Here is an 18043-nt window from a genome sequence, read left to right as displayed (position 1 = left end):
AAAATGATGCTGGAGTTTTCTTCAGGTCATTCGTTCGTTTCACGCTACCTGGTTGTATGGGGGAAGGACAGTTAAATATCGAACCCACCCGCCGGAAGTGTGATTTGTTTCTCAAAATTGAATTCCACCTTCTTTCACCTTTTTGTTTTGGGCAGAGGATGTTTGCAATCGTTTATTTTATTTCTGCTTACTCAGAGACAAGTGCCAGTTCGCAGGAGCTGTAAATTGCTCCTTTTGCTCGGTGCGCGTCTTTTTACAGCGTGTTCGGAATGGGAAAGAAGCGCAAACAAAGCGCTCTCCACTGTCGGGCGCTTCTGCAAGCAGACTGAAAAGCTTTTAAATTGTATTCACTCCACCAACAGCGAGTGGCTGTTTGTAGAGGGTTTGGTAGGCTTGTCTGCTTGCGACGACCTTGCGAAGCAGCAAACTGTCAATGGCGAGTGCACACCGCCGAGTTGGAGGCTCCAATTTACCACGAACCATCGCTAATGTATCGAACACACCACCACGGCGGGACCTAAACACACTTCACGCGAACACAGAGGAGCTTGTTTGTCCTTGAGCAGCAAGGCAAAAAACACAAACAAAAACTGAATCACGGCGTTCGTTTGATGTTGGTTGCGATGTCTCCAGCAGGCAAGTGAGCTCGTGCAACAAATGTGACAAACCGGCAACCCGGGGGGTAGTTACTTCACATAATTCTTTAAATTGACTTCTCAATTGACCCGTCCTGATGCTCTTCTTCTACCTAACGCCCATCTCGAAACTCGAAGGAATTTGTTTCGGTTGGTGAGGTTCGGTCGTTTCAGGCTCGTGGAAAGACTCGTTCATATGGAGGATGTGTTGGCTACTAAGCAACATCCCAGCAAACTCACTTTACTCAATCCCACCCGGCGTTTAAAGGGCATAAACTGTAGGATTCTTTTTTTTTTGTAAAATGAAAGGCTCTTGCGCTCAAACCCAGATAGTCGTGGAGGCGTTCACCATGTACGATGTCCTCTAGGGAAGTGGACGTACAGTTGGGTGTCTTTTAATGAATGTAGGTGGCACTTTAAAGTGGTTATGCCGATAGCCGAGAGCCGCAAGAGAGCCTTTTTCCCCGAGTCTATTATGCAAGTTGGTTAATCAAAGAGTTTCTCTGAAAATGCCAATCACTGAGGCTACTCCAACACAATCCCGTTCTGTGCATTACTTGGGCCACACTACAACCAAAACACAACCACTGGGAAATCTCGTAACAGTGCCAATGAAGATGCTTAAAAGAAAGTTTAGCAAGCTTGCCCATCATCGTCACCCATCGATGGAGAGTGCTCTTTAGCATACATTATATCCACTGACCCAAAGGACTCCTTGGCTTGGGTTTGGTGCAAACCGGTCAAAGTCGCTGGCATTGGAGAGAAGGGAAAAAATCGCCTCACACCATTGCTGCTGCACTAAACCCAGCGGTGGCCACAAATCGTTGCTCATCATCATCACCATCAGCAGCAGACGCGATGCTCAGACGATGGGTTAGGGTTAGAGAGCGGTGGTGGCGAAACGACACGATGTCTCCAGCAAAAAAGAATGGAACGTGAAGACGTGGAAGCAAGGATAAAATAAAATATGCATAACCAAACCGTCATCCAGCATCGCTGGGAAAGCTGAAACGCTCATAGAGAGAGCGTGAGAGAGAAAGAGAGGGCGTATGAGAAAGGGAGAAAGGCACTATGTATGTTTGAGTGCGGTTAGCCCTGCCGGCTAAGTTTAGCCAGCCAGCAGGATTCATGCCGTTGTCATGTTGGTTCGCTTCGGGTTTGATTTGGACGACGGTCCAGGCCCACGGCTGGTTACGACACAAGCTAGCCATTGCACACTGGTGCATGCGAACCGGCTCTTGCCCTCCAGGGCCTCCACGTCTGCACCATTGTTTGAAGGCGCTAAACCACCGAAACACCAGTATCCGAGTACATTGCATACTGCATGCAGCAGCAGTAGCCAGTACCAGGACGGCACCTGAGGGCTAAACTAACCGAACGATGCAAACTACTGCAACCTAACTACCAGTGACAATGTACATATTGTGTACGGTTGGGTTTCGCAAGTGCCCGTACTCGTTACGGCTGGTTTTGGGCTCGTAAAACTAAAACTAATTAAGTGGAATAGTTAAAGTTGGAGCGATGGTCGGTTTGCCCCGCAGCAGCGCAGCATACGGGTACGGAATTGGACGGTAAATATCATTAACCGGTTCGGTATACGGGCCCGTGGCAGTGCTCTAACACTCTCATGCTAACTCCGGAGATGGTACGAGAAGACGAGCCAATGGTGTCTTCAGACTAGTGGTGTGCTTTTTATGGTGTGCACTCAAGACTCCAATCCGATTCCGGCTATTGTAAGAGCAATTACGATTCTGGAGAAATCGGAACCACTAGTTCCGCCCGGAGTGGGAGTATTCCTGATATGTCCGGAGTCGTCTGGAGTCGTCCAGAGTTGGTCAAAATCATCCGGAGTCGTCTGGAGTCGTCCAGAGTTGGTCAGAGTCATTCTGAGTCGTCTAGGGTCGTCTGGAGTCTTCTGGAAATGTCTGGAGTTGGAATAGTCCTCAGATTCAGCCCGAGTTGGAGTTTGACGAAGATATGCCGGTGCAATGTGTTTGTGGTCAGGCATTTAATTTCGAGATAAATTTTAACTCTTTCGCTTTGCGCGTGCACTTCTTAGACAGGCCTTTCTTTCTAAGAATAGCAGTTTGAGCCAACTGAAGTCAGCAAGAGTTGGAATCGGATATAAAATTCCTGACAAACACATCGCAACGGCCTAACTCCGGCTAACTTTAGTCGACTCTGAATGACTCTGGTAAACTCTGGAAGACTCGGGACGACTCCAGCCAACTCCAACCAACTCCGGTCGACTCCGGACGACTCCGTCCAACTCTGGACAACTCAGGATGACTTTGAATAACTTCGAATGATTCCGGACTACTCCAGACGATTCCAAACGGCTCAGGTTAATACATGGACCTACTTTCCGAAGTCGGTTCCGAAATTTTCGGATACGGATCAGAGTCGGCTCAGGAATTTTGCCACCTTTACCCATCACTACTCCAGACACTTTGGCTTTGGCTCAAAACAGCTTCTCCACAGTTCTCCATTTTATGATGTTTGTGTTCTTCTTGGTCTCCAAATAATTCCCCCCAGTCTGACACTTTGCTTGCACGTTCTAGTGCCACAGCTCCTTTAGATTCTAAACTCTCCGCGGAATAATTGACAGTTCCTTATTTTGCTGCCCACCAAAACACCAAACTCGAAGAAAATGGACTCAGCGGCACTCAGTTTAGACGGTTTACGACGGCAGTAGCACCAGCAGCTCGGTGCTAAACATTATTATTACACCCACAGCAGTGCTCCAGCGCACTGGGGCAAAGACCACCGTGCCACCGGTACCCCTCCACGTCCTTGGATCACTGTCCAGCGCCTCCACGATCCAGCCCCGATACTGGAACACATCGGTGTACACACCGGGGAAGTTGGCCCTGCCGCAGCCCCAACCGAAACTAACGATGCCATAAAGTGCACCGCCGCCTCCACAAACCAGCGGACCGCCCGAATCGCCCTGGCAGGAGTCAACCCCACCGGCAAAGCTCCCGGCACAGAGCGTACCGTCCGGCACGGCAACGACCGTGTGAAGCGAACGATTGCACCGCTCCAACCCCAGCACGCTCACACTGGCCTTCTGCAGACAGACGGGCTGGAAGCGCTGCTTACGACCTTCCTCCGTTTGACCCCAACCGTATATGGTACAGGGCTCTCCATCCACCGGTGGACGGTTTGGCAGTGCGATCGGCTGTACACCGTCATCACACTGAAAAGGGCTCACCAGCGCAACGAGCCCAATGTCCGCGGCCAGTGTCCTTGCGTGCCAGCCCGGATGGGCCAGGTAGCGCAAGACACGGCGCTGCTGCATACGCTCCGATCGATCGAACCGATTCAGTACGCCGGCCACCACCACCATGTTGGAGGGTTTCGTGGTGAAGCAGTGGGATGCGGTCAGGACGCGACTGGCAGTAATCAGCGACCCGCCACAGAACAACCCACTGCCGAAACCGTGCCGCCGCTCGTGGTAAAGGCTTCTCAACGACACGTGAAACGGCGCATCGCCGTACAGTGCATTCCGTCCACCGACGATGCGTTCGCCCTGATCGGAAGGGTCCACGTTACACTCGACGCTTTTGTACGCTGGAAGAGCAGCGGTGAGTCAAAATTGAAATGGAATTTTTTCCTTTTTTGGGGGGAAAAACTAACCTTGTTTCACCGAGCGGTCCGTTTCGTTCGTTGAAGAGCTATCATTTCCTCTCGGCAGCACGTTTACGATGAGTTCCGAATGACTCTCGAGAATATTTACCGTGCAGAGCATTATCCTGGGGACGACCGGGCACATGTCCCGGCTAGCAACTGCTTCAAACTTGTCCAAAAACTTCCCACCGGACAGCTCTCGAGATTGTTTCCGTTTATCAATTCTTTCGTGCCGAATCCAATGCTTCTCTGTGGGTGCTTCCCACAGGGACACTCGGGAACCGTTCCGCCGGCCATCTGTTGCTTGGCGACGGCATGGGGTGCACTGGGCTTGTGTTCTCTTCTCGGTGGTGAAGTGATGCTGAAGCCTTTTCAAGCCAGCGTACCCCCCAGGTGCGGCAAGGTTTCCTCCATCTGTGAAATCACCACCAATCCGGCTGAATGCACTTTTGCAAAGCCCTTTAGCACCGTGTCCTTGTGCACCGTTTACCGGCTGCTCAGTTCGTCGTTCAGCCTGGCCACAAATCGACTCGAACACTGCTCGACCACTACAATTCATCCAACCGGGGGGGCACAGTCGGGTCGCTGCTACGAGAGGCCAATTTGAAACTCCTTCTTATACTGCACTCTCCTTATTGCTTGCTGCTCGTACCAAAATGTACTCACCATTAATTCCCGGAAACTTTCTTCCACCACCATCGTCGTCATGCCAACCGCATCTTACCGTACTGCCGGTCCCTTGTTCCGCGTTGTTTGGTACAACGGTGGCACCTTGCTCAAGTGGTGAGGTGCCTTCGGCAGATTGCATGTCGACCTGTTTGCGGTTAAATGATTGCACCGAAGAGCCTTCAAAGTAGCACTCTATCAATTTGCTGCCGGTTCGCTGTTCGTTTGCCGGTAATTGGGTCCGTTTGCTGGAGACGCTTTCTTCGGGCTTTACACTCCATTGGGTTGGGGCTGGGTCTGGCGACACACGGTAGGGAGTGATCTCTTTGTTTCGTGCGCAATGTGTTCGAGTTAAAGCTGTATTGATTGTGGTATGGAGAGGGAGAACGGTTTCTTGGGACGATGCAACCAATAACAGAACCCAGCTGAGATACGTTGTTACTTCAAGAATTGTCGCCATTTTGAATCTTGTCGGAAGTGAACCATTTCAGTAGTGTATAAATTGTTTTCATAATACACTAAGCGACGAACTTTTTGGGCGTTTTCAAATCAATTTAGCAAAAATGAGTTTTTCTTTCACTATAAATAAACAATCCAAAGGCAAGCTTGCGAGGCCTACGCTCGTCTAAGCCTACTAAGGCTTACAAGGCCTTTAAATTGCACTCACTCAAAAACTGTCACCAGTCAGCTGTGTCACCCTGTCTCTAGATGGCGCTGTACGATAGCACGCCAATCGATTGGGTATCAATTGTTATTTCCTAACATTTTTGTTCTCTCTCTCTCTTTCTCTCTCTCTATTCAATAAAACTAATAAAAACACCAAAATGGGGTGCAACAATTTGAATAAAGTGGTTCGCCAATATTCGAACACGCTGTTTCGCTACAACAACATCAGCAAAAAGCAACTCACCGGCAGCAATAACAAAAAAGTATATACAACTCCAAAACAGCAAAAGACTAAATTGGCACGGCTCGTTTAATTTGTCCGTGTCCGTGTGTCTGTGTCCACGGGTGGCAGATTTTTCTCATTTTCACGCTCGTCGATTTCAGGCCGACCCAACACCGTGTGTGCCCCGGTAAAACAAAGCGTGGAAACAGTCGCCTACCAAAGCGCTACTGCCACATTTTGCACTGCACATGCACACGGAAAGGGACAGGAAAAGAAAGGTAACGACACCGGTGTGTGGGCGCTACTGAAACTGGACCATGTTTTCGGGTTAGAATTTTCACCGGCATTCCACTCACACACGGAAACGGGATTCGTTCGTTCGTTTTTGGGGGTGCGAATTGGCAATGGATAACGTTGGGCCACATCCATCCCGCATCTCACCCTCCGGCTAATATTTATTGCATTCCCATTCAAATGAAAACTCACATGAAATATGTAGCGTCGTGCATTTCATCTATGGGTGTGCTATTTTTGTCTGCGCGTGGTGTTGTTTTCTCTGGTGCCTATCTCCTTTTTTCTGTTTTGTTTTTATGCCGGCTGATAGATTTTGTACTCTGGGAGAGCTCTTTAAGCTCCAGTAGCTGTGGTAGATGGATGGCGTATTTAGAAGCATTTGGCTAATTTATTTAGGAAATTCCTCTCTAGAATGAAGAAAAAATATGGAAAATGTTTGTTAAAGAAAACACGTTAAAATTGCTAAAACTTTGGAACAAGTGTGCATAATAGAATAACAATCCTTTCCTCAGCACCTACCCGCTAGAATCATTCCCTTTAGTCTTGATGGATCATTTTGAACGCTTCTCACATTTAATCAGCTCGTCCAAAAAATATCAATATCAACCGCTGCTTGATTTATACTCGATTAAAAATGTATTTTCTATTCGACGCTCTATCACGAGACGCTCACTACACCCTACACCTTAGCACGAATCACTGTCGCATCGAAAATTCATTGCTCCAATACGTAAGCCCCCCTCCCCCCATTCCCCCTTTCGGTCCGAATCAGCTGACGCCAGTGTCCTTCAGCGCGGGCTGCCAACCCCAAACCGACCCAGCACACGAGATGCCATTTATCATTGATAGTCCGGGCAAGAGAACCGGTGGGGGCCTCCCGCCTCAACCGAATGTGGAGGTTTACATATTTTATTACGTTTTCATTACGATTTCAGTTCAAACGAAGCAATTTATTGTTGCCGTGCCGTGGCGGGGTCGCTTGTACAAGCGGCGGTGTCTGCGTTGGGTGTGGTAGCATCAACCGGCATTGCCGGCAGCATCAACGTGATGGTTCGAATTTTCATTCGTCTTTTTGCTGCTGTTGTTGTTGTTGTTTGCTTCTGTCCCCATCGCCGTCGTCGTCGTTCTCGTTGACGCGGCTGTCTGTTTGGTGGCAGCGGCAGAATTGAATTTCGTTTCATCTTCCGCCGGCGGAAGGTTCGAACGAGACTTTCGTATCAAAAATGTATAAGCTTTGTCATGTTCAAACGGGCACGGGCTGGAGCGTGTTGACAAAGGCGATGTTTCGTACTTTAATGCAATATTATCCTGCATGGCAAGCCTGGCAGGAATTTGGCTGAAATTTGTTTCATACTTGCGATGTAAAGAGATAATAAACGTGGACAACTTGTACCGGTTTTGGTGTTTTACTTGGAGAAGAAAATTAGACAAAAAAAAGCAATTTTATCTTAAATGATCTTTGACGCACATAAAACTCCAATTTTGCTTACTCCAGCGTAAATGGAAGGGAACGTCTGAGATGAACTTTTCAACGCAGGAGCTACAGCACAAAGAAATGGAAGCTAAATTGCTGCTAAAAGCTGACAGCAGGAAGGTCAACACAGACGAAACCAGCGTAGTCTGATAGCTTTGAGCGTATTATGACACCCAAAGGATCATGGCTCACATCAGTCTCTCACACATACAGAAAAAAGAAAACAATATAGAACCATGATGAATTTGAAATGCGACAGCAGGCACTTTGAGGACGAAGCTGTGTGCATGTTTTTGTACTCTTCTCCGCCAACAGTTTTGGAAAACCCCGAGAGACTAAGAAATGATTTTATCGTACATCTTTCAAGCTTCTATCTTGAGCAGAATTAAACCGATTTCAGAGTAAAAAGACTTTAAATTCTCTAAACTCCTCGCGTTCATATATCCAGCGTATAATGATGATAAAGCAAACTTTAACTACATCCGTCGGCCATCAAAAGCTATCGACGGAACAGTGGAAACTTTATACCCGGGTCGTTTGTTCAATCTTCTATGGTTATGGAGTTTTCGGGGAGTCGAAATCTTGTCGAAAAACTTAACTCACTACGTCCCGAACCTGATTGCAAGCGAAATATTTGAAAGGAAAGTTGTTTGAATGCTGTTTTGTGAACTCTGCCCATTCATACAGAAGTCATACAGCGAACGAAACTGGTTTGGGTGATGATTTATTAGTCAATCGAATCGTCACTAGCGTAAATCCATTTTCGATTTTGATTGCCTCCCCATGTGCCGGCAACACAACCACCAGTAGCAGCAGGTCCACCGGCAGCAGTAGTAGCCGTAATCGTTGACCCGTTCCTCCGAATGAACAGAAACCCGGTGGGCGAAATTTATGTCTTTCGCTGGTAGGGTAAGCTGCCTGGGTAATTACCGATAAGCAGAGCAAAGGCTTTTATGGACTTTGCTGATTGATGTGGTATGGTAGCGGGTTAAGCGGTACCGAACTTTTGCAAAGTTATGAAGGGGCAACGAATTGGTTTGTTTGCGAGAGTGAAAGATTAATGTACTTGATTCGAGGAACAATATAGACGTTTTGAAATCAGTAATATCACACTGAAAAGCTCGAATCGATTGTTGGTAAAGGACTCCGCTGGTGCCTTAGACTGAAAAAGAGCGCTAGAATAAAAAAATATAATAAGGAACATATTGAAACAAGAAACACATTAAAACAAGAACAAGAACAAGAACAAGAACAAGAACAAGAACAAGAACAAGAACAAGAACAAGAACAAGAACAAGAACAAGAACAAGAACAAGAACAAGAACAAGAACAAGAACAAGAACAAGAACAAGAACAAGAACAAGAACAAGAACAAGAACAAGAACAAGAACAAGAACAAGAACAAGAACAAGAACAAGAACAAGAACAAGAACAAGAACAAGAACAAGAACAAGAACAAGAACAAGAACAAGAACAAGAACAAGAACAAGAACAAGAACAAGAACAAGAACAAGAACAAGAACAAGAACAAGAACAAGAACAAGAACAAGAACAAGAACAAGAACAAGAACAAGAACAAGAACAAGAACAAGAACAAGAACAAGAACAAGAACAAGAACAAGAACAAGAACAAGAACAAGAACAAGAACAAGAACAAGAACAAGAACAAGAACAAGAACAAGAACAAGAACAAGAACAAGAACAAGAACAAGAACAAGAACAAGAACAAGAACAAGAACAAGAACAAGAACAAGAACAAGAACAAGAACAAGAACAAGAACAAGAACAAAAACAAGAACAAGAACAAGAACAAGAACAAGAACAAGAACAAGAACAAGAACAAGAACAAGAACAAGAACAAGAACAAGAACAAGAACAACCTTGACTTTTTCCAGTGCAAAAGCTAAAGCACGGTTGGTTACGCTCGGAGCGTAAAGTAACCGTCAACATAAGTGAATAAAGCGAGTGAGTTTCATGTTGCCCAACTCAATCACACGACCAACTTATGGCACCCATTTACGCTTATATGGCGCCGTTTGACATCACTCGCAATCTCCGCTTTTCTCATTTCGTAACAGGCTGCACAGGGGTATCAGTATGTCACATTTTTGCTCGCGAGTCAAGCCGGTCTGCTTCAGCCATTTTTATGGACAGCAAAGTATTTTTTTTCTTCCTTCTTTTGTATCGTTTCTTACCACCGCAGGAAGAGGCGTAACGTGTCCTAGAGGCGTCAAGAATGGGGCGCATTTTCATCATCTTGTACCACACGTGTACAAACTTGTGTACCAGCCAAAATGTACATTGAGTTATGGGCTCAGCAGGGAGCGCATCGTTGTCTCGTTACCTCGTTGGCCTCGCGAGCAGTACGAGTGGAGTCTCGGTGAAGAAAAGAAAGCATCCCCACAGCGCAGAGAAGCGAGTAACACGGGGACGTTGTTACAGCAATTTCCACAGCGAGAAACGGGAGGATAAATTCATAAAATTTATTAGCAGAACTAAGAGCTTTTTCACGCTCCATCTAAAGGGGATGGTTTTGGGAAAGAAAAAAAACAGGTGTGGTGGAAAACTCGTGTCTCTGCTCAGGGGTTGGGAGCGAAAGAGGTCAGAATTTGATTCAATTTTCATTCACTTCACTGTTGTGCTTCATTGGAGACGCCTTGGAAGGTGGTTTTCTGCCAAGTTGATTTTTTAAATTATGGCACCACAACCTGTTCGTTCAGTCAGTTTCGCTTACAGTCTCAGACTGACAAAACTCAGCACAAATCTTGCTACACGCTACTCACCTTGCTCAAACCGTACAAGAACTCACGATGCACGTGTACATTATTATGAAAAAACATTACGAAATAGAATTAAACCGCTTCAGACGATAAATTTCATGCCCAATTTTACGAGCGAAGCAAAGCATGACAAAATCATGGTTAGTGCAAGCGAAAAAAAAGGAGAGCACGAAAAATGCAACTGAAATTTATGTGCAAAAAATCACCACCAAACTTTTTGGATCGGATTGTATTTGAATAAACTGTGAGTCGTTTTTTCTCCCCTGCCTCTTTTTATCACCAGCACTGCACCAGCTCATGGTGATGGTAGTAGGACATTTTCATGGGCCATGATTTTGGTTCGTTATTATGCACCCGACTTGCTCACCGTGTACCGTTCGTATAAACGTTTCTTTCTGAGATCCCACGGGGTCGGTGCCTCTCTTGCCCGGTGTTATTTTTTGTTGCTGTGCAGCTTTTCTTTCAGCCACAGCTTTGCAAAACTTAAAATGCAACTTTAGCTCATGAATTTAAACATGGGATGGGAAAAAAGTGTTCGAGGGAGTGTGTGTGTGTATATACGTACACTGGGAACTAGAGCGAATCCCTTTTGACTGCTCAGAGCCACTTGGTGAGCTTGCTATTTTATGTTATTTTTATCACCATATGCATCCGGCGTTGCAACGTTTTGCTTTCGCCCAGTGTGCTCAAAGGTGCGCAACACAGAAAGTAGGGGTTGTAAAAAGGTGTTACAAAATCAATTGAAATTGTATTGGAAGCACCGTGCAAGGTGAGATGTATGAGTGCATGAGGCTGCACTTTGAACGATATTGATTTAAACGGCGAAGAAAAGGATGAAAACTGCCCTTTAAACTGTTTATGAATGCGCATTTATTGGTGCAGATTATTGTGTTGCAGAATTGCAGGGAATTAAACGTTCTAAAAAGGGGACTTTACTATCAAAGAAAGAAACAACGTTAATGAATTAATTGTAACAAAAACAAGCAACGTAATTCTATACCTTTTGCTGGATACATTAATTATTGTTGCAAATAACAATTCTTCGAATTGATGCGTGACTGTAGCTCCGCTCTAATTAATGCGTTTTGCGATACTACGCGAGCGTTCGACGTTATGCGGAGCCGTATGCCCGTATACGTGTAATTATAACAACGTAATGAGTTTATCGAATACTCCGCTTTTCGGTAGAAAATAGTGCACCGATGGTTCTTTGTAGTTAGGCTTGCAACGCATTTGGTTTCGAAAAGTTGTGATTGATGGATGCAAAATGTGGTGCCTATTTCATAGGAGTAATACGAGACAACAAATTGATCGGCTCTGATTGAGGGACGTAATTGAGCTGTGACAGAGGAGCAGTTTTAAAAATGGAAAGCAATCATGAGTTGTACATTAATGAGAAGACAGAAATTACCAACATATTCGAGGGATTTCAGCAATCAGAGATTAATTGTATGTTCACCTCAAATACAGCATACTAAAATTCAGTGGAAATTATTATTGCTCCCAATGAATTTGTCAATTTTACTAATCAAAAAGATTAGTGTAATTGAACATCAATTGCAAGATTTCTTCTGAACGGTGAGGAGAACGTCCAAAATAGTGGTGAGGATTCGAAATCAGACTAACCCGATTCTCATTCTGTATGCGCAAATAATTTCTGAGATGATTCCGATTCTGGAGCAGACTCCTATTCCGGAATCGATTCTAGAATCCACCCGGGAATCGCAATTTGCTCCGGAATTGGAAGCAGAATTGACTGTGGAATTGAAATGGCCTCCAGAATACAAATCAGTTCTGGAATTGAAATCAGAAGTTTCAGAAGTTACATAATCTCTATGGGAATGGATCGTTTATAAGTACAGTTTGGATTCCTTGTCGACCTTAACGCCTAATCTCATGGAGATGTCGAAACCGACTCCGATGCCGATTCCGGAGCTGATTGCAGAGACAATTCCGCAGCCGATATCGGCATTGATTTCGGAAACTCATTCCGGACTTACTATCCAGAATTGCATAACCATAGAGCATAACCCAGTAATTGAACCCAGCCCGTACTTCTATCAATGCAGGATTCATTATCGCAGCTATAACCGATCCGTGGACTGATCTTGAACCTACACTGAACGTAGAAATTAGGCTGATCTCAACTAGCCCTTGAACTGATCCTATACCAATGTCGGGACTTGGTACTGTCTGTATAGCAATTTTGAAGTTAATCTCCAATTAAAACCGGTCGTGGAACAGATTCCAATGTGCTACACTGTTTTAAAAACTATCTCTGTACTGAATCCCAGTCACGGAACGGATTGCGTACCTATCCCAACTGAAGAACCGATACAATACTTGTTCGTATATCTAAGTTTTAATAATTCTATCAAATGTCTTCATCCAATGAATTCATTTCTTTCGCCCTTCAAGAGTGTTTTAATATACTAAAAAATCCCATTAAAGTAGTGTCGTGGCCAACATTTTATCCTTGCTGAAAACCATTTTTATGAATGATCGAAAAATCCATATCGCATCATTCGATCGGTCACATACAAATTAACACATACCGAACGTTAACCATCCACCCGCCAGGGAACAGAAAACACAAAAGAGCTATTTGTACGCTCTCGACCATAAAAAAGGCCCTCCTTACGGTAAGCGATTTTACTGCCTTCCCAAACGCTTCGCCCTTTTATTCGCGCTCGGGTTTCCGGTTCGTGGAGCGTAAAAAATGGTACAACAAAAGAATAGCATAAAGAGCGGGACAACCACCGTACCAAATGTCACCGTGCGAAGGAAATTCCCTGTCCGGAATGTGGCCACCCGATAAAACCGGCAGTTCCGAATCTTGCCGGGGTTCCGTTCCTCTTTTCCAGCCATCCTGATGAAGCAATCAATTTCCAATTAGGAATTGTTCTAATTGCTGTCCTTGCGGCTCGCTGTTTCATGCTTCTACGATGTCCCCAAAGCTCCCCTGGGGTGTTCGACAACTGCTTTTATGTTTTGTTATTATGTGCGCTTTTGTGCGCTTCAATCGCATCATCAATCAACAACGCCGAGGCACACACCCGAGTACAACCACGGCACGGTGACCTCGCGGTGGCTCGCGACAGAACAATTCGCGCGTGTGTCTTTGGTCTGGCGGGCGGGAATGATTAACAGTTGCCAGCCGGGGTCGTGAATTCCTTCGCACCATCGTTACCGGTTACCGGTTCCGTCTTACAACTTCCTTTCGCACAGTGGCCATCGGCTCACACAGGCGGATGTGCGTGATTTGTTCGCTCGGGGCTCGTACTACCTTTCATCGCACGCTTTAAATCAGACCGCGTACAAAGTCTTGACGGAATTTTTTCTTTTCATTCTCATTCTGTTGTCCAAAGAGAAAAGGATTTCCTTTAGCTCGTTCCAACGGGCGAGCGGACGGTGAAGAATACGGGGCGCAAACAGCTTGTAACAAAAGTCAAGTAATTTAATGATTGTTGTCAGGCGAAATGTGTTTCGCAGGTTGGCTTCCCGGCGCTTGAGCTGGTTGGTTCGAGTGCTGGCTTCACTTTTTCTGTTTTTCTTTTCACCGCTGTGTTGTTTTTCACAGAACCTTAAGGGAGATAAGGGAAATTCCTATGGCACCATAACAATGGAACGGCAATTAGTGATCAGGAACACTTTGTTAGTTTCAACCTGCAGATGAGATCTTTCGTAATTGTTCTCGGACACTTTGGTGTGGTTTGGTTTGGTGATGTGGAAAATTATAATCAAATGTTGTTAAATTTTAGCTTACAGAACGGTTTTTGAGCTTATAAATAAAGCTACGAATGAGAAATAAACTAAAAATTTAAAAAATGGAAAATATTCATTTTTGTGTTTAGTTGACTTGTTCTAATGATCCTATTCATAACAGCTTGAATTTGTGTTTTATTTTGTACTTTAATCACTCTTTATTGACAATTCTTATCAATATTTGAGCTCTCTACATTCGAGTAAACGTAAAATTTCATAAACTAAATCAGTTTAACTGCCAAAACCCTCCAACAATGTCCAAGAACTTTAACGCGAAAAAGAAATCGAGCTGATTGAAGGTACTAAAACAATAAAAATTAACATGAAAACTCTTAAGTGTTATTGCTCTATACTTTTGCCCTTCCATTTGGAAACTACAAGGTTACTCCTCCCAGTACACGATTCATTTCATTTTTTTTATCTCTGTACATCTTTGTTCCATTCACATGCCCGGCAATGCTTATTTGCTTTATGAAATTGGGTGCCCCAGCAGCGTCTGGAGCGTTCCTATTTCCCCGCAGGTGTAGGGACAGGTGTGATCCCCGCCAATGATGCAATCTTAATCTCAAGTTACGATCGATGCAATGTGGCTTCTGTTCATTACTCTCAGCTTGGGGGCGAGAAGATGTTGATGATGGCCTTGTTATAAAAGGGCCACAGCGCTCGCTTCGCCTGTCCCACAGACGGGGAGAGACTCTCTGCCCTACTCTTAGAAACAGTATATCGTGTGCCTCCACACTCCACACGAAATCTACGCCGCCCTTCGCTTCCAATAAGGTATATTGTCCCGGGCAGTGGTACGTCGCGTTCTCATTACCGAGACAGAGATACGTCCCGTCGAGCGTCAGGCGTAAGTCGTTCTTATACACAGAAACACACACAGAAAGAGTGCACCATTGTAGCAACATTGTCGTCATTGCCACTGTCATCCTCATCGGCAACACTGGATACTTTTGCTACTGACATCGCGGTATTACGTTCCAAAAAAATAAAACCATAAAAGATGAGCACTGGGGAGCGTGGTGGCGTAGTATTCCCGCTGTTTGTTGGCGTAATGCTGCTGCTGCTGATGTCGCTGGTGAACGCCGGTGTGGGAATTACACCCAGAACAACGTGCCAACCGGTCACGGGGGCACCAGAGTCGCTGTCGAAGGTACCATCGTTGCTGCTCGAGACATTTGGGACTGATTTTTCCCTCCTGTACGAGCGACTGCTTCGGCGGATAGAGTTAACTGGTGATAAAGCTGCACCGTCCAACTAGCGGAGCTTAAATTACTGCTGTTTGTTTGAGTGAATGGGAGTGTTTTTTTTATGGCAGATGAAAAGGAATGGGTTGAAATGTAAAATAAAAGTGCAATTCATTTAAAAAATAAAAAAATACGGATTTATGTATAAATGTTTAAATCAGACTCATTTCAAAATAAAGCTCACATCGCAGGCTTTTGTTTCTTTCAGCCTGTTTTTCATCCACTCAATCCTTCCCGAAAAGCACATCATCCCGACAAATTGTCCAACTGGGACGCTTGGCTGTTGGGATAAAACTCATAACTGTCGTCCCGGGAACATATTACACACTTTACCTTTTTTTTTATTTCATGTTTCCTCCATTTTTTTTTCGCTTGCACCCGTCCCAAAGTACAAAATGGCACAGTCCCAACAGGGTGAAATATCATCCCGTATCGTTGACGCAGCTGGAGCGCTTGTAAGAGGGCGGGAAGCAATATTATTGAGCTCGAGATTGAGGGAAATAACATGGAAATAATATTTTAATATTTCATTATGGCATTTTTCGTTACGCGGGCTCGGCGATACCTCTGTGCGGCATGGTTTCATTGCGCCCTCTCGAACAACCGAGGATGGAGGCAAGGAATTTATGGGCGGCAAAGGTAGGATGTTGTGCTATTTTTTGTTTGTTGAAATATTATTCATGCTAGCTGAGACGAGCTGAGCCATTTCCCGCCATTTTTATCTCCAATTTCTGGGAAAATTCAATAAAAATGTGGTTTCATTTCACATTGCCAAAAAGTTCGTAACTGTGTAAATTGATAGAAATTTAATCGACATATTAATGAATTCATTTCACCTTTCTACGCTGAGGGCAAACATGACGCACCGATTGCCTAAGCCCTGGCTCTCCGGATTGGAATGTACCGGCTGTATCAATATCCGGTTGGGGAGGAAAGCATACGTGAATCGCTAGACATTGCATTGGACTTTTATGAATTATTTACACAGCACTTTTGGCAGCACATTCCATACCATAGCTGGGATTGGATGTTGGAAAAGTGTGTACCATTTTGTGTTCAAACTCACCAGCACAAGATAAATAAAGCTGACTGTGGCGGGAAAATAGAAGCACAAAAATCTGGGTTTATTTTACCTTAAACACAACCCTTTGGCACTGGAATGCACCCAGCCCCAGTCAGTTGTGTGGTGATATGGAATGTGGAAACTGTGTCACACACGACACAGAAACAGATGTCAATAATTTCATCCCCAATTATGGGACTACATACCTCTGAGCATATTTCCCCTTCTTTCTCCCGAAAACATGTTGAAACAGTCGTGACAGCATGTTAAAGCATCACACAAACTCATCGTAGTCGTTTTGCTTTTTTTTCTCTTGCTAATGAGCTTCAGCTTCGGTGTGATGTTTATTTAAAATATGTGCATGTCCGCTCCGTGTGCATTAAAAACTGAACGGATGCGAGCTGGCACACGGGAATGTTATAATTAGTGTGTGTGTGTGTTTTAACCGCGCCCGTGTGTTTAAAGTGATTTAAAAGCCTACACATACGCGCAGCCCGAAATGCAGCCAACGGTGTAAACTCAATTAAAGTACGCAACAGACACTCACTCACACATACGGGAGGACTGCACGGTGCAAATAAAATCACCATAATCGCGGTGGAAAACATCCCCAGTGTGCCCGGCACGAATCGCAACAATCGAATTATGCTCCATTGGCGTGAAAGTTGCGTGAATGTTGCGCTGTGCTATTTTTGCGCACGTGGAAGCGGTACCACGAGCTGCAACGTTGCAGTTTTTGGATGCGATTGTAAAACAAAGGGAATGCATTAGAATACGTCAGGCATGGAAGGAAAGACACTTTTTTTAATACGTTCCAAAACTAATATTTCTCACAGGTGGAAAACACCCCAAGAGCTTGCAACAGGGTAGCAAAGTGGAAGAGAAAAAGTCCCCCCCCAAACAATAGAATAACAAACACACAGCTCCCTTGATCCATTTGCATAGTAATGAGAGTGCCCTGCGTAATCGAGTTTCCCTGTGACAGTGGCCTACGCAAACAAAAAGCGGCCGCTCGGTCGCCTGTACCTGTATCGAAAGGCTTTTGCTTGCGTTTTATTCGATGCGAAGCCCACAGATGACGTCAATGAATGGGGAAATAATTCATTGCATCCGGTTACGGTTAAGCAATATATCGGAACGTTCCCATCCACATTGGGTATGGGGGAAAGGGAATTTGCTACATCCCTTGGCAGCATATACACTCCTTTATTGCAGGGATGGATATTGCAAAAGCCACATCACACACACACATGCGCACACACGGGAAGAATGTTTTCGAATTGCGAAAGGGGTTAGAAGCGAAAGGAACGTTATTAATATCATTATCATACGCAATTTACACAGCTGGAGCTCCCAGGAGCCGCCGGTGTGGCGATGGTCAAACATCAATACAACCACTCGCCGAGATTGCACCGAGGGCTTCTAATGCATTCCCTAACCACCGTCCACGGTCGGTCGGTTCGATTGGGCGTCATTTTCCCTGAGTCATCTACCTACCTGATCCAGCTGTTTAATAACACTCTATGTTACAATGCAACCATATGTAGGAGCACAATTAAACAGCTTCCCAAATATGGATGGGGAAATTGAATGTATTGAA

The 18043-nt window shown here is 45.0% G+C and overlaps 1 protein-coding gene across 2 annotated transcripts; it reads right to left on the bottom strand.

The window, feature by feature from the left end:
* Positions 1-210: 210 nt before the first annotated feature.
* On the bottom strand, positions 211-5549 carry LOC120897296. 2 transcript variants are annotated; one of them, XM_040302057.1, is made up of 3 exons: positions 4932-5549; positions 4275-4853; positions 211-4208 (listed from the first exon to the last, which is right to left on the bottom strand). In XM_040302057.1, exons 1-3 carry the CDS (start codon positions 5389-5391, stop codon positions 3316-3318), a joined length of 1932 nt encoding a protein of 643 aa, XP_040157991.1. In that variant the 5' UTR covers positions 5392-5549; the 3' UTR covers positions 211-3315. The 2 variants fall into 2 exon arrangements, with proteins under 2 accessions (XP_040157991.1, XP_040157993.1); XM_040302059.1 differs by having other exon boundaries at positions 4275-4850.
* Between the last annotated feature and the right edge of the window lie 12494 nt (positions 5550-18043).

This window comes from Anopheles arabiensis, chromosome 2 (genome assembly GCF_016920715.1).
Source record: "Anopheles arabiensis isolate DONGOLA chromosome 2, AaraD3, whole genome shotgun sequence".
Taxonomy (NCBI): domain Eukaryota; kingdom Metazoa; phylum Arthropoda; class Insecta; order Diptera; family Culicidae; genus Anopheles; species Anopheles arabiensis.
This window is presented reverse-complemented; position numbering and strand designations above follow the sequence as displayed.